Source organism: Ziziphus jujuba, chromosome 12 (assembly GCF_031755915.1).
Source record: "Ziziphus jujuba cultivar Dongzao chromosome 12, ASM3175591v1".
In the NCBI taxonomy this organism is placed as follows: domain Eukaryota; kingdom Viridiplantae; phylum Streptophyta; class Magnoliopsida; order Rosales; family Rhamnaceae; genus Ziziphus; species Ziziphus jujuba.
Window position 1 is genome coordinate 5,165,795 of NC_083390.1, and position 12,237 is coordinate 5,178,031.

The window sequence follows — 12,237 nt, forward strand, 5'->3', positions numbered from 1 at the left end:
GCCCTCCATAGAGATTCACATATGTAAAATTCAAGCCCAAATTTTAATTAAGAAACACAAGACTTAAGCCCAAATGTAATTTTAATTTAAACCTTAATTTTTCATCCAAAAAAAAAAAACTTTAATCTTAATTGGACTTTTTCTTTTCAATATCTACCGCAATTTTTTTGATAAAATATTCATTTTAAGTTAATAAAACAATTTATTTTCATGTTTGTAATTATATTTATATATACTTATTTATGTATGTTTTATTTAAAGTCAATTTATTTTCATGTGCGCGCGTGTGTGTGTATACATATATATGTATGGTTTAAGGGAATGTTACATTTGAACTCCTGTTTTTGGATTAATTAATTTTGTAAAATTGAAAATTATAACTAACGATTTAAAATATAAATAATATTATTTTAGAAAGTGTGAATGAAATGATTGAAGAAGAAATGATAATTTTTTGAAATATAAAAAAAATTAATAATATTCTTAAAATTAAAAAAAAAAATTTAAGTTAAACATTATATAAGTTGTATGAAATCAAACAGTAAATTTGTATTCAATGTTATATTCCATTATTAGTATTAATATTATTAAATTAAAAAATAAAAATAACTATTCTATTTTATTTTTTATTTTCAAAAATTATTAATATTTAATTCTTAGTAATACCAACTTTTTCAACGAAACGTGATCTTAATTTTTTTTGTTTTTTTTTTTTTTTTTTTGGGTTTGCGTTTTGCGTGTTCATCTCAATGACAAGGAAGAGACAAGCAGCAATAGCAGGTTGAAAAACCAGCAAGTATATCAATGGAGGAAAAAGGAAGAAGTTTAAACAATTCTCTCTATGCGTTGCAAAACAAAACCAAACCATAACTTCCCCATCTAAATCCCTTTTACCAAATTCTTGTCTGATATATATCTGGTACATTCTTTGCCCTTACCAAGTTTGAAAATTATTGAAATTTTAGGGTTTATTGGCCTTTCTTTTTTTTTTTTTTTTTTTTGGTTAATTATGCATGATTTCGATAATTTTGAATTTTCTTGGGGATTTCGACTTTTGGAAGTGTGTTTTTTAATCGAATAGGTATGAAGCAAGAATTGGATTTATAAGAATGAGAATGCCAAGCATCCGACTCTCTTGACTGAACCCTCTCTTATGCTTCCTATTCTCACCGCTCACGGATATTATTCCGTGTCTCTGCCTTTTCTCTCTCCTTTTATATTTCCCTTGCTTACATTTTGTTTGGTTTCAAGAAAAACTGGAAGAAGCCAAGAAATTGGGGATTAACTTCGTTTGCAATTAATTACCTTTTACTTTTTTTTTTTTTTAATAAGTGTGGTGATTTATATTTGTATTAATACGCGAACTTGTTTTATTTTTTTTTACATATATTTTTTAAAAAATTTATTGTATTACAAAACACTTACTTAGGAAATTTAAATTGTCTCGTAAAATGATAGAAATCATTTCAAAAATTAATTTTTTTAAGATAAAATGGCTAAAGTATTAATTTTTAGATAAAAAAAATTAACGTTAAGCTTGACATTTACGAGATGAAGTTGGTTAATTTGGATAGTAAAGCATTTTTATTTATGCATATGATACGAGAATACGAATTCAACTCATATAGAAAACTAGAACATTTCTGTTTATATCCACAAATTCGGAAAAATAGAAAAAATGGAAAGTTGGTATTTAAATAATTTATTAAAATTAAAAAAAAAAAAAAAAAAAAGCTTGACATTTACGCAGGTTTTAGAAATTGTACCAAGTCATCTTCATCTTTCTCATACGATCCCGCCACTGCCCTTTGAAACTCACAAAACCTCCCTCTGTCTTTCTCTCGAAGAATTGCAGAACTCTTTGCACTCTTTCTCAGTAACTCCTCTCTCATTTCTCTTTTTCCCTCTTGAATTTCCTCCAAACTTTTTTTTTATTCCTTTTTTGTTTTGTTTTGTTTTTTTCTCTCCTATTTGATTGAAGGGTTTTTTTTTTTTTCCCTAGGATACTTTCTTTGATTCAATGTAATATTATGGCTGTTTTGGGTTTAGGTTCTTCTCTTTCGGGCTCTTACTTCGTGAATGACTGTTTGTATTGAGTGTAAAGCATTTTAAACATAAAAAGAAATAATTTTTACAAGTCACGAAGACAATATGGTGTAGCAAATCATCTAAAAGAGATTTCTTTCCTTCAAAATAACATTATATAATTGAAATTTATTAGATTTTTATCTTTAATATTCTAGGCAAATTAAATTTACTTTTATATATGTAAAGTTCTTAATTTAATCATGTGGGTTTGGATAGGAAATGTAATATGTTTTATTTGATACTGTGGTCTATAACTTACATGGGTTTTGACAGTTTGAAGTTTAGGGTTTCATACGTCCATCAAGTGGTGCTGGTTTCAAGAAAGATTCAGAGAAATATCTGTATTCCAAAGTTCTAGCAAAAGCTGGCAGTTGGAATTTTAAACAATGTGAGTTCTATTTTTATTAATTTGTTAAGCTTTTCATAAATTATAAGTTTATCTTACTGATTTTGAATATAATTTTGTTTTGCATGGTTTGCTGGGGGATTGTTTCATAATAATTGAAATTGAGAATTTGATGCACTGCTGATTGCAAATCATATTGACAGATTGTTTAATTTCCAGTCACGTCATTGTTCTGTTCTTTGGATTGCTTTATACTATTTATAGGAAGACTACATGGAGGCTTTTGTTTGGGTTATACTAATTTTGTGGGTTTTATGTGTTTAGGGGAATTGTTAATTTGGAGCTTCCTTGCCCCCGAAATATTGGTGGAATTGGAGTTGACCCTGATCCAGATTGGAGCTTTGATGCTCTTGTATCAGAGCTTAACGCTTTAGAAGCTAAGCTCAGTAGCTCTTCCAAGATTCCAGTGCCATTTACTAAAGAAAAATCTAGGTAAGTGTGCTTGTGCCATGTTATGTGTGTGTGTGAGAGATTGAGCTTGCTGCTAGATATGGAGGTATCATTTGTTCCTGAGCTTTTTCATTGGATCTCTGTATAGAAATTTCTCTAATGGGAAGACCTTGGGAAGAAGTTCTAGTCCTTTTGTGATGCGTATCTCGGAGGATGAGATGGATGGCATTGAAAGTGAAGAGGAGGAGGTTCAAGATAAAAATTATGTAGCTGTCAATCGGTTCAATTTTGATGAACTTGATCTAAGGTACTCAATTAACTAACCTCTTATTGGCTTTTGCATAGTGTTTTTGCCTAATTAATTTGTATTATACTTTAAATCTATAGTTTGTTATCCCAGCCTTTACACATTGGGTGAACTTGACCATTTAGCTAATTAAAGGGCATAGACACTATTGAACCAATGATTTTCTAAATTACTTGGATGTGAAATATTTACTTTGGGACTATGATTGTTACTTTTGCTCCTTTCCTTTTGTTGAAAACTTTACCCAAATGGCTTTGCTCTGTAATTAGTTGATTCTTTTTGCTATTAACGCTACAAACATGGCATTTTCATTATTTCTTTGATTCAGTGAAAGTGATGATTCTGATGGTGAATTATCTCTGGAAGTCCAACCGTATTTGATGGAGGAAGTTGGATTAGTTGAAGGAGCTTTGTTTGAGCTAACCCTTGAACATGAGCTTCGAGTAAAGGTGTGTAGCTATATGCCTAGTGATGTGTTTTACATTTTGTGGTCTCGTTATATCATATTATTTTAGAATATTTCATGATACTGTTTTCTTGGGTACCCTGCCTTTTAAAATATGACCAGTATATCACTTCTGAATCCTTAGATCTATTATGATTACTGCTGCTACTACTTGTACTGCAACTATCTATGGTTTCATGCATGTGTATGTGTGTGTGTGCATGTGTGCAAAAACTTTTTTCTGCATTCTTTTCTTCTTGATGTATGAAATTAGTAATTAACTTCATTTGCAGGATGAGATTAGAAACAAAATTTCTGCACTGGAAACAGATCTACTGAATGAGAATCAAAAGTACAATTCTGCACTTAATCGAATTGAGAAGTACAGAGAAGCAAGACGGGAATCTGAAAGAAAACTCGACACTCAGTATCAACGCAAGATGTGAGATTGAATCTTCCACTTCGTTACAGGGCAATCATCATTTTTTAAGTTGTATTTTCCAAAATGTGTTACTGGCATATGAATATATATATATATATTATATGTATGTATGTATGTACGTGTGTGTGTGTGTGTGTGTGTGTGTGTGTGTGTGTGTGTGAGATTGTTGTCCTTTTCTCTAACAGTTTGTGTTTTAATGATGATTGTAAATATGATACTTAAAATTATGTACATTGGTTCTGAGCTGCCATTTTTTTGTCTGTAATAAGTGAAGAAATAAGCTTATATTACTAAAATGCCTTATGCTGTAATTACTCATGCTTTCTGTCTTCTCTTCAATCATATTTTTACTGGTTAAATAAATTGACAGTCCCAGAATCACTTTTAACCCTATTTAATTTCTTGGTTTTATTATAACTACTTGCAGTGCAGAGGCTCTTGATAATCACTTGACTGCTATCCAACGCGACCACGAACGCAAATCACAAATAGAAGAGAGGAAAATAAGAAGTGATGCAGCTTATGAGGAGGCCAAAAGAAGAGAGAAGGCTCTCCAAGAAGAAAAACTTCGCCAAGAAAAAGCTAAGGCAGAAGCTGAGGTTTGTGGACTGTCCCTCTGTTCTTTGATATTTTGCTGGTAAATGTCTACATATGATTTTTGTAAACCATTACTGTTCATATTATTGATATAGGTATCCTTTTTCTTATCCATTGGAGAGGTGTTTTATATATTTTCTTCTCTTAGAAGCAATTGGCCTTCTATTAACCATATTTGTTTAATACTTTTGGAGCATTCATGTTTTTATTTACCTCATGTACTGCTTGACATCTAATCTAGCTTTTATACCAGAAGGTCAGGGTTGAGCGTCTTTCAATGTTGATCGAACCTCCCTTTGCTAATTCTGTAGCAATCCTTCTGTCCAATACACATAATAGATTTGTGAATACTTGTAATAGCCCTGTCATATATAATCAAGTTCTGGATCATTTCATACTTCACTAGATATAAAAAAATTTTGGATGCAGGCCAAACTCAGAGCAGAAGAAGCAAAAAGAGCTGCTTTGGAAGCTCAGAAAAGAGCAGAAAAGGAAGCTGCTGAAGCCTCAAATAGGGCTGCTGATGCAGTGGCACAGGAAACATCTTCAGAAACCCGGACAATTTCTAATTTAGGAACTGAAGATGCTAAATCTAACATATCTGGATATGAAAAAACAAAAAAGTCACCATCAGCAGGTAATGAGCAAAAGAAACAACCTGTTCCTGTTAGTGTGAAAGAAATTATGTTCCTCTCTTACATGTTCAACTATTCCTGTCCTCTTTTTTCCTTCCATTCCCCTTTCTTGGATTTGCATATTTTATTTTGTTTAACGTTAGTAAAAATTCAGTTTTCAACTAAACATCAAATGATTGATTCTTGTAGGTGTTCCCTAGTTTTTTGTTTCAAGATATTTCCTTAGTTTTTTGTTTCAAGATATTTTTCTCTTATCTAATGCTTGAACGGCCAATTTCATGATAGGTAATAGCATAGTTAAAGCTGCAGAAAGTGCTCTAAAGCTGGAGCAGGAGAGACTTAAGAAATGTAAAGAGTTAGACGAAGGAAACCAGACATTGAGGTTGAATCCAAATAAGGTTGTTCACTAGGAATTTATAATCTTGTAAAATTTTGGATACTGTTTCAACATATAAATAAATTGTGCCTGTTGTTACTCTGTGTCTTTTTATATACAGTGAACAGCTGATTGTAATTTGTCAAAATCATGTCGTTTGTTAGGATTTGAGCCGCCATGAGAGGAATATTTCAAAATTGATACGGCAAATTACAGGAACAAGAGATGTGGTCTGGTAAGATGAGTGCCACCCATCAGGTTATGCGATTGAAATGTGGCCTTTTCCAATTCACATATCTCAGTGCAAAAAATATGATCTCAATTATTTTAACTTGACTAGTTTTCTTTCAGTTGATGCAATTACTCTTAATTTTCCTTTTGTAGGGGGAAAGCAACGGAACTTGTCAAGATTCTCAATAGTCCTGAATTTCCTAAGTCTATTAGCGTTGCAGTGTTTGCTAAGAAGGTAGGTTCAATTGTTATGATGTGCTCTAAATACCATGATTTATTTTACTTATTTGAATATTAAGATAATGGATGGAAAACTTTGGATGTACATGTTGTACAGACATTTAAAGAGTCATGTGGGAGGAAATCCAGAAGGTTCTTCAGTATGCGAAGGCAAACTTGAAGAATATATTTGGATACTCCATTTTTGTTTTTGCTGATGTACATATCTGAATAGTGAAACTTGGGATAAAGTTGGAAATTAGAATTAACTATAAAATGGAATATCAGTTCATGCGGGTAAAAAAAAAAAAAAGAAAGAAAGAAAGAAAAGAAAAAAACTTGTATGATGTACTGCCTGGGGGATGTGGTGGTCCAGAAACTAAAATGGGGCCAATTATACTATTGGTTGAGTTTTCACCAGTCATCCCATTGATGGCCTTGTAGTTTTTCTTTGAAGCTGCTATGCTTTGCTGAGTAGATTCCTAAAATATTTTTAGTTTTGACATTACAGGTTGTTTCCCATGGTGAAAGCCCTGGTAGTGCTGCATTTGCTTGTGCCTATGTCATTGTTCTTGTTACTTCACAGGTTCTCTTGTTTTCTTACATTTCGGTTTATAACAAAAATGGTTGACATATTTGAGAAACTGGAACAGTCAAACAGATGTTGCTGATGATTTTTTATTTTCTTTTTTTCTTCCAAATGGAGTCAGATTCCACTTGCAATGGATCTAATTCTTGCTGAGTTTCATAAAGCTTGCATCTATACAGTTCCAAAGCACATAGTGTACTCACAGGTGACTTGTTATCATTTTATGCTATCCTTGATTGATTTTGGATACTTTCTTTCCTAGCGTAATCATTTCAGTAATGTTGTGTAAAAGAAAATATTACCATTGTGCATCTCTTAATATTTTATTTGCTGCTGCAGTCAGCATTTGAATCAAAAGATGCATATTACAAAACTATTGGATTCCGAGAAGATGAAGGAAAAATTGAGAATATTGATGATTATTTGAAACGGATAGAAGCTTACATGAAATTATATGGGGCACTGGTTCAGGTTGGTCACTTGATCTTCCAGCGTGTAACCTTTTCTAGGAGTGTTGTAAATTGTAGTTAAAACAACCTAGGTTGGCTGATAAGGGTGCTATAACAATAACTGCATCTAGACAAAGCAAACTGACCTAGAATATTTGTTTTGGTAGACAGAAGTAGGCGGTGTCCAAAATTTACATGGCCTGAAAGAAGGCTGGGCATGGCTTGCAAGGTTCTTAAACACCCTCCCCGCCAATAAATTCACTGCTGTTGCACTTAGTGCATTCCTCCGTGTAAGTTGAAAAAACAAAACTCAAATGTGCTTCATAAAAAACTGTAACAAATCCTGCTTTAATTTGATATTCTGAATGTTTGAACAGACGGCAGGGTTTGGTCTCTTCAGAAAATACAAATCTCAGTTCATGAAGATGCTTAACATTATCTCTGACCACTTTCTAAATGTACTTAAAGCACGTGAAGATTCAACAATGAACAAGGTTATTGCGGAGATTCAGTTCTACATAGAAGACAAGCAGTTCCTTAAGGAGCCAGAGGGAAGAAGCTTGGAAGCCTCTTTGCTATCTAGTATTATGGTGCCCAAGATCGAGGATCGGCAGTCATATGGTTACCAACAGAGCAGAGATTACTACTACTGATTTACTTTGGAATAATTTCCTTTTTTTTTTTTTTTTTTTTTTTTTTTTTTTTGGGGGGGGTGTTCTGCTGTTACAGCAAGATGCCAACAATTTTTATTTTTTATTTTTGGTAATAAACATATATGTAATTGTTATATGTTATCAAAAAGGAAGAAGTACATTTATTTATTTATTTATTATTATTATTTTGGCCTTTTTCTTGAGATAATTCTGAAAGCAAAACCTGTCATAAACATGGTTTTTACACTAAAATCAAAGACATAAAAAATTTGAATATATACAAATAAATAAAAGTGTCAAACAAAATTGAATAAAAATGAATATCAACAATCAAAACTATATAAACAATCAAATCTAATATGGTTCTGTCAGCAAAAGCACCATGTATGTTGCTCCGTTTAAGGCCTTCCACATCCATGTTCACTAAGAATTCATTTGAAAAAATCACTGTGTGTATAATTGTCTTGGATCAAGAAGCGCATCCACCGAGATAGACCATCCCTGCACATCCAAGAACCGTCCAATTCTTAATAAAGAGATCTTATCTTAAAAACTGCTCTATATTTTCAACGGAAAAATATAAATATTATATAGTTTACACATCCTAACGCCCTCTTTGCTCTATACCTTTATGTGACCTGATAAAGTGAACATATGATGCGGCTTTCACCAAGCAAATATACTAGCAGTATTAAGTGAAGAGATCAATCTCAGTTATCAAAGATGCGCAGAAAGTTTATTAGTATAGCTTTATTCTAGTATGGATTGAGCTCCTGCATATGGGGCATAATTCAAGTGCTTCTCCACAATCAAAACATGTCTGCCACAAACAAAAGAGAAAATAAGAATATAAGAAAACCAATTATATTAAATATTATCCTTGTAAATCTCAAGATCATGATAAGTTTGAAAGCATAGCATTGTTGCAAAAATGGTTTACCTGATGCCCACAACCAAAGGCCAAGTCTTTTGGATTGGTCAGACAAATAGGGCAAACCTGAATAAAAAAAACAGACAACAGACTGAATAAAAGGGTGCTGATAACGGTAAAAGGGAATGTGTTTGATCAAAGTAAAATCAACTCAAACAAAGCATCCAACTTGATGTGTTGCATAAATTGAGTACCTGGTTATCATAAAAAGAGCTTGTCGACGGACTTGTCCTGACTCCAGGATCATATGCAGTATAAGGAGGTGCACTCTGCTGAAAACTGGTTGAGTGGTAAGGTCTTGTGGAGCTATGTGAAGGAACTATATCATAAATTGGTGGGGGAAGAGGAATTCTATCTGGTGCATTCCCCGTCTGTCGACTGCTTCTTGAAAGGGACAATCATATGGAAGTGAGTTTTTATTATATAAATGTAGTGAGGAAAAAAAAAAGGAAAAAAAGGAAAAAGAAAAAGAAACAGAGGAAAGTTGAAGAGTTCAGATTCAGTTGTTACCCCAATAGACCAAGCTCTATGGTTGCTTTATATTGAGAAGGTATTTCCATCAAAGCTGCAAGAGAAAATTCTGTTTCCTTTCTAAATGGATCCACATTCTTTGACATGATCTCCGTAAAATTCACAAACTACATGCAAAAAGCACGAATTAGAAGCCATGAAAGAAGTGCTGTTACAAATTGGAAATTTTCAACTAAATGACTACCACTGCTTACTTGGAAATTGTCAAACGCTCGCTCAGGGATATTGTCATCGAATTCCTTCATGGTATCGAAAGGTCCATCTCCTACCCCAACTAAAATTATAGACAGAGGGTACTCACTGCAATTATATAAGCATATGGAAATTTAGTTGTAAGAAGGTTGAGAAGAATAAAAAACTGCAGGCTTGCTTTCTTAAGGCAAGAGATTGTGAATGGTCTACCTTGCTTTTACAATTGCATCAATTGTTTTCTGTTCTTGTGGGCTGAGATGGCCTTGCTGTGTATCAACACTTCTTGTAACCTAAGGCAGCAAGGCAAAATTTTTGTAAGGCCAAAATCCTTAAAACAGGATACAACAAATGGTGGAAACACAGTCCCAAGGAGGAAAATGTGTTTTGATACTGAAGGCCAAAGCTAATTAAGCGAAACAAATTTGAAACTCACATTGCATAACAACCAAAATTTTCAGACAATGTACCTGCCCATCTGCAATTATCAGCAAAACATGATATTGGCCACCGCTCTGCTCAACAATCGTCATAGCCATCTCAATAATAGGTGCAAAAGACGTAGGTCCTGCCATAAGAAGCGGGAAAAATGTCTAAAACATAGCTCAAGAAAGCAGCAGCTAATGCATAGACAATACCATTTAACATTTATTGGATAATCTTAAAAAACAGAATTAGCACCTGATAGTTTAAGGTTAGGAACAATTCCTCTGTATCGTGTAAGAACTTCCTCAAATCCATTACAGAATCTCTCATCTGGATAGAAGCTGAAGACATCTTGGTCATGTGTTGATGCTAAAAGATACAAGAAAGAAAATTATCATCTCCAGGGTCCAAATATTGTTTCCAAGTGTTAAAAACATATTGGTAGAGTAGGTAGAGAATGCTCTCTTATGGAATTACCATCTCCAAATCCAAAGCAAGGAATTAAGTTGTCCTCATCAAAAGTAGATAATGTTCTACCAATTATCGATATTGCTTGCTCGTAAGGGTTTTGAACATTTCCTATATGGTGTAAACTTCTTCGTTTAAATGACCTGGAACCTGATTTATGAGGAGGGAAAATGATATTTAAGCATTTATATCACACTTCAAATGTTTTAAGTCATGTGGAAACTAAAGAACTTTAGAGCATCGAAATAAGATCGAACCTGTCCACTCGTTGCTCTTTGTGAAATCAACACCAACAATCAAATTAGAAGACTCAAGGCCAGCTTGTGCAAGAGCAGATGTAACCTGTTGTCAAACAAAAGTAACATTTACTAACACAATATTTTTGAACTTTGCGTACCACAATCAACTTACTTTGAAGACTTGACATAAACAAATTCTCAAGAATGTATTTATAGAAATGATTCTAAGTCATGAAACCAACTGGAATTTAATGTTTCAAAGACGAAATCTGTATAGCTATTTAACATCGACAGCGCTGGTGACAGAGGAGAAGCATGAGGACTTAATCAGGTAGAATAATAGTTCCAGTAGCTTTTTGAACTTTTTTCTCCATGTCTTGGAAGCTTAATTTGAATCCAAGGCACTTTATTAAGATCTTCCTAAGTTTATCGCGGTCTTCAAAATCATCATAAAAGCCAAAGTCAAGCAGGAAACTATGAATGGCAGCTAGAAGTTGCTGTCACGATCAGCTCGGCCATCAAAATTATAAACTTGTCTAATCCATAAAGATAGATGCACCTTCATCATATAACTTGTATAATTGGGCACCATTTGTTGGAGAACACTCATTTACTTGCAAGACTTTCATCATCACCTTAAAGGCTATAAGTTTTCATTACCTGTTTCTTTCTCTATACAGGATTGAATTGTATGTTTCATAAAAGATAATAATAATAATAATAATAGAAGAACTTGTTCTTATGCAGAGAGAAAATCATAAAGATAATAAATAGAAGCTAACCTCATCCAAAGAACGGTAATTATCAGCTATCCTTGAGTATCTCCTGTCCAAATTCTTCTGTGGATTCCCAATACCAAAAGATGGTGAAGGTGCATATTGATGTTGAGGAGTGGAACTGTAATAGGGGCTTTGTTGAGGGTAAGGTGATTGAGGATATCCATATTGATCCCATGAAGAAGAAGCTGATCCATAGTCTGAAAACTGTCTCCGACTCAAAATTTTCGAATGTTTACTCCCCATCAGCAATGAAATATACCAAAACCGTTTTCAAATTTCAGCAAGGTATATCAATCTTTTAACACAGAATATATATATAAATATATATATATATGTACCCAGAAGCTTATATAGCCAACAATAAAGCTTTCTATTTGCCAGAAAACAGAAACGTGAAGGTGCAACAGGAACGTGAAGGTGCAAAAACTTTCTTTTGACAATGAAAAAAAAAAAAAAAATATATATATATATATATATACACATAATTAATTATATATTGTGCAATGAAGTGTCCCAATTGCAAAAATGAAGCATGGTGGAAAATCCCCATGTTTTGATATGAATGGAAAGAGTCAATGACGAAGAATATTTAAAAAGGCGGCTAATTGGGTGACTGATTCAAATGATGCCGACCATTGGAATCCTAGCCATGAAGTAAACGTTTCACTATCGAAATTTACCCAAAAAAAAAAAAAAAAAAAAAAAACTGTTACAATCATAGCATTGCAATGAAAGTCGCGGAGGAGAAGTAATAGAGTTTTAAGTTTCTTACTTCTGGAAGATTTAACATGTTGAAAATAAATATCAATTCTATATAATATATTTCAGAGTCTTATATAAGTATAAT

At 33.0% G+C, this 12,237-nt stretch overlaps 2 protein-coding genes across 7 annotated transcripts; one reads left to right on the plus strand and one right to left on the minus strand.

Annotated features, from left to right (window-relative positions):
* The first annotated feature begins 718 nt into the window (after positions 1–718).
* Positions 719–8,012, plus strand: LOC107428527 (mRNA export factor GLE1). 4 transcript variants are annotated; one of them, XM_016039077.4, is made up of 16 exons: positions 719–919; positions 2,362–2,476; positions 2,759–2,926; positions 3,033–3,191; positions 3,520–3,640; positions 3,930–4,078; positions 4,506–4,677; positions 5,105–5,312; positions 5,596–5,708; positions 5,851–5,921; positions 6,071–6,152; positions 6,648–6,722; positions 6,847–6,930; positions 7,065–7,196; positions 7,342–7,464; positions 7,552–8,012. In XM_016039077.4, coding segments are annotated over exons 2-16 (1,935 nt in total). In that variant the 5' UTR covers positions 719–919; positions 2,362–2,474; the 3' UTR covers positions 7,828–8,012. The 4 variants fall into 4 exon arrangements, with proteins under 4 accessions (XP_015894563.3, XP_048318173.2, XP_015894562.3 ...); XM_048462216.2 differs by having other exon boundaries at positions 2,374–2,476; XM_016039076.4 differs by lacking the exon at positions 719–919 and adding an exon at positions 1,718–1,876.
* Positions 8,013–8,088: 76 nt separating this feature from the next.
* Positions 8,089–11,948, minus strand: LOC107428456 (E3 ubiquitin-protein ligase RGLG5). Of its 3 annotated transcripts, none has more exons than XM_016038985.4 (12): positions 11,394–11,948; positions 10,630–10,714; positions 10,382–10,522; positions 10,160–10,273; positions 9,949–10,046; positions 9,692–9,771; positions 9,484–9,589; positions 9,269–9,396; positions 8,953–9,139; positions 8,768–8,824; positions 8,455–8,647; positions 8,089–8,328 (listed from the first exon to the last, which is right to left on the minus strand). In XM_016038985.4, the coding sequence occupies exons 1-11, from the start codon at positions 11,631–11,633 to the stop codon at positions 8,567–8,569; spliced, it is 1,317 nt and encodes a 438-aa protein (XP_015894471.2). In that variant the 5' UTR covers positions 11,634–11,948; the 3' UTR covers positions 8,089–8,328; positions 8,455–8,566. The 3 variants fall into 3 exon arrangements, with proteins under 3 accessions (XP_015894471.2, XP_015894472.2, XP_015894470.2); XM_016038986.4 differs by having other exon boundaries at positions 8,953–9,136; positions 11,394–11,930; XM_016038984.4 differs by having other exon boundaries at positions 8,953–9,142; positions 11,394–11,887.
* Between the last annotated feature and the right edge of the window lie 289 nt (positions 11,949–12,237).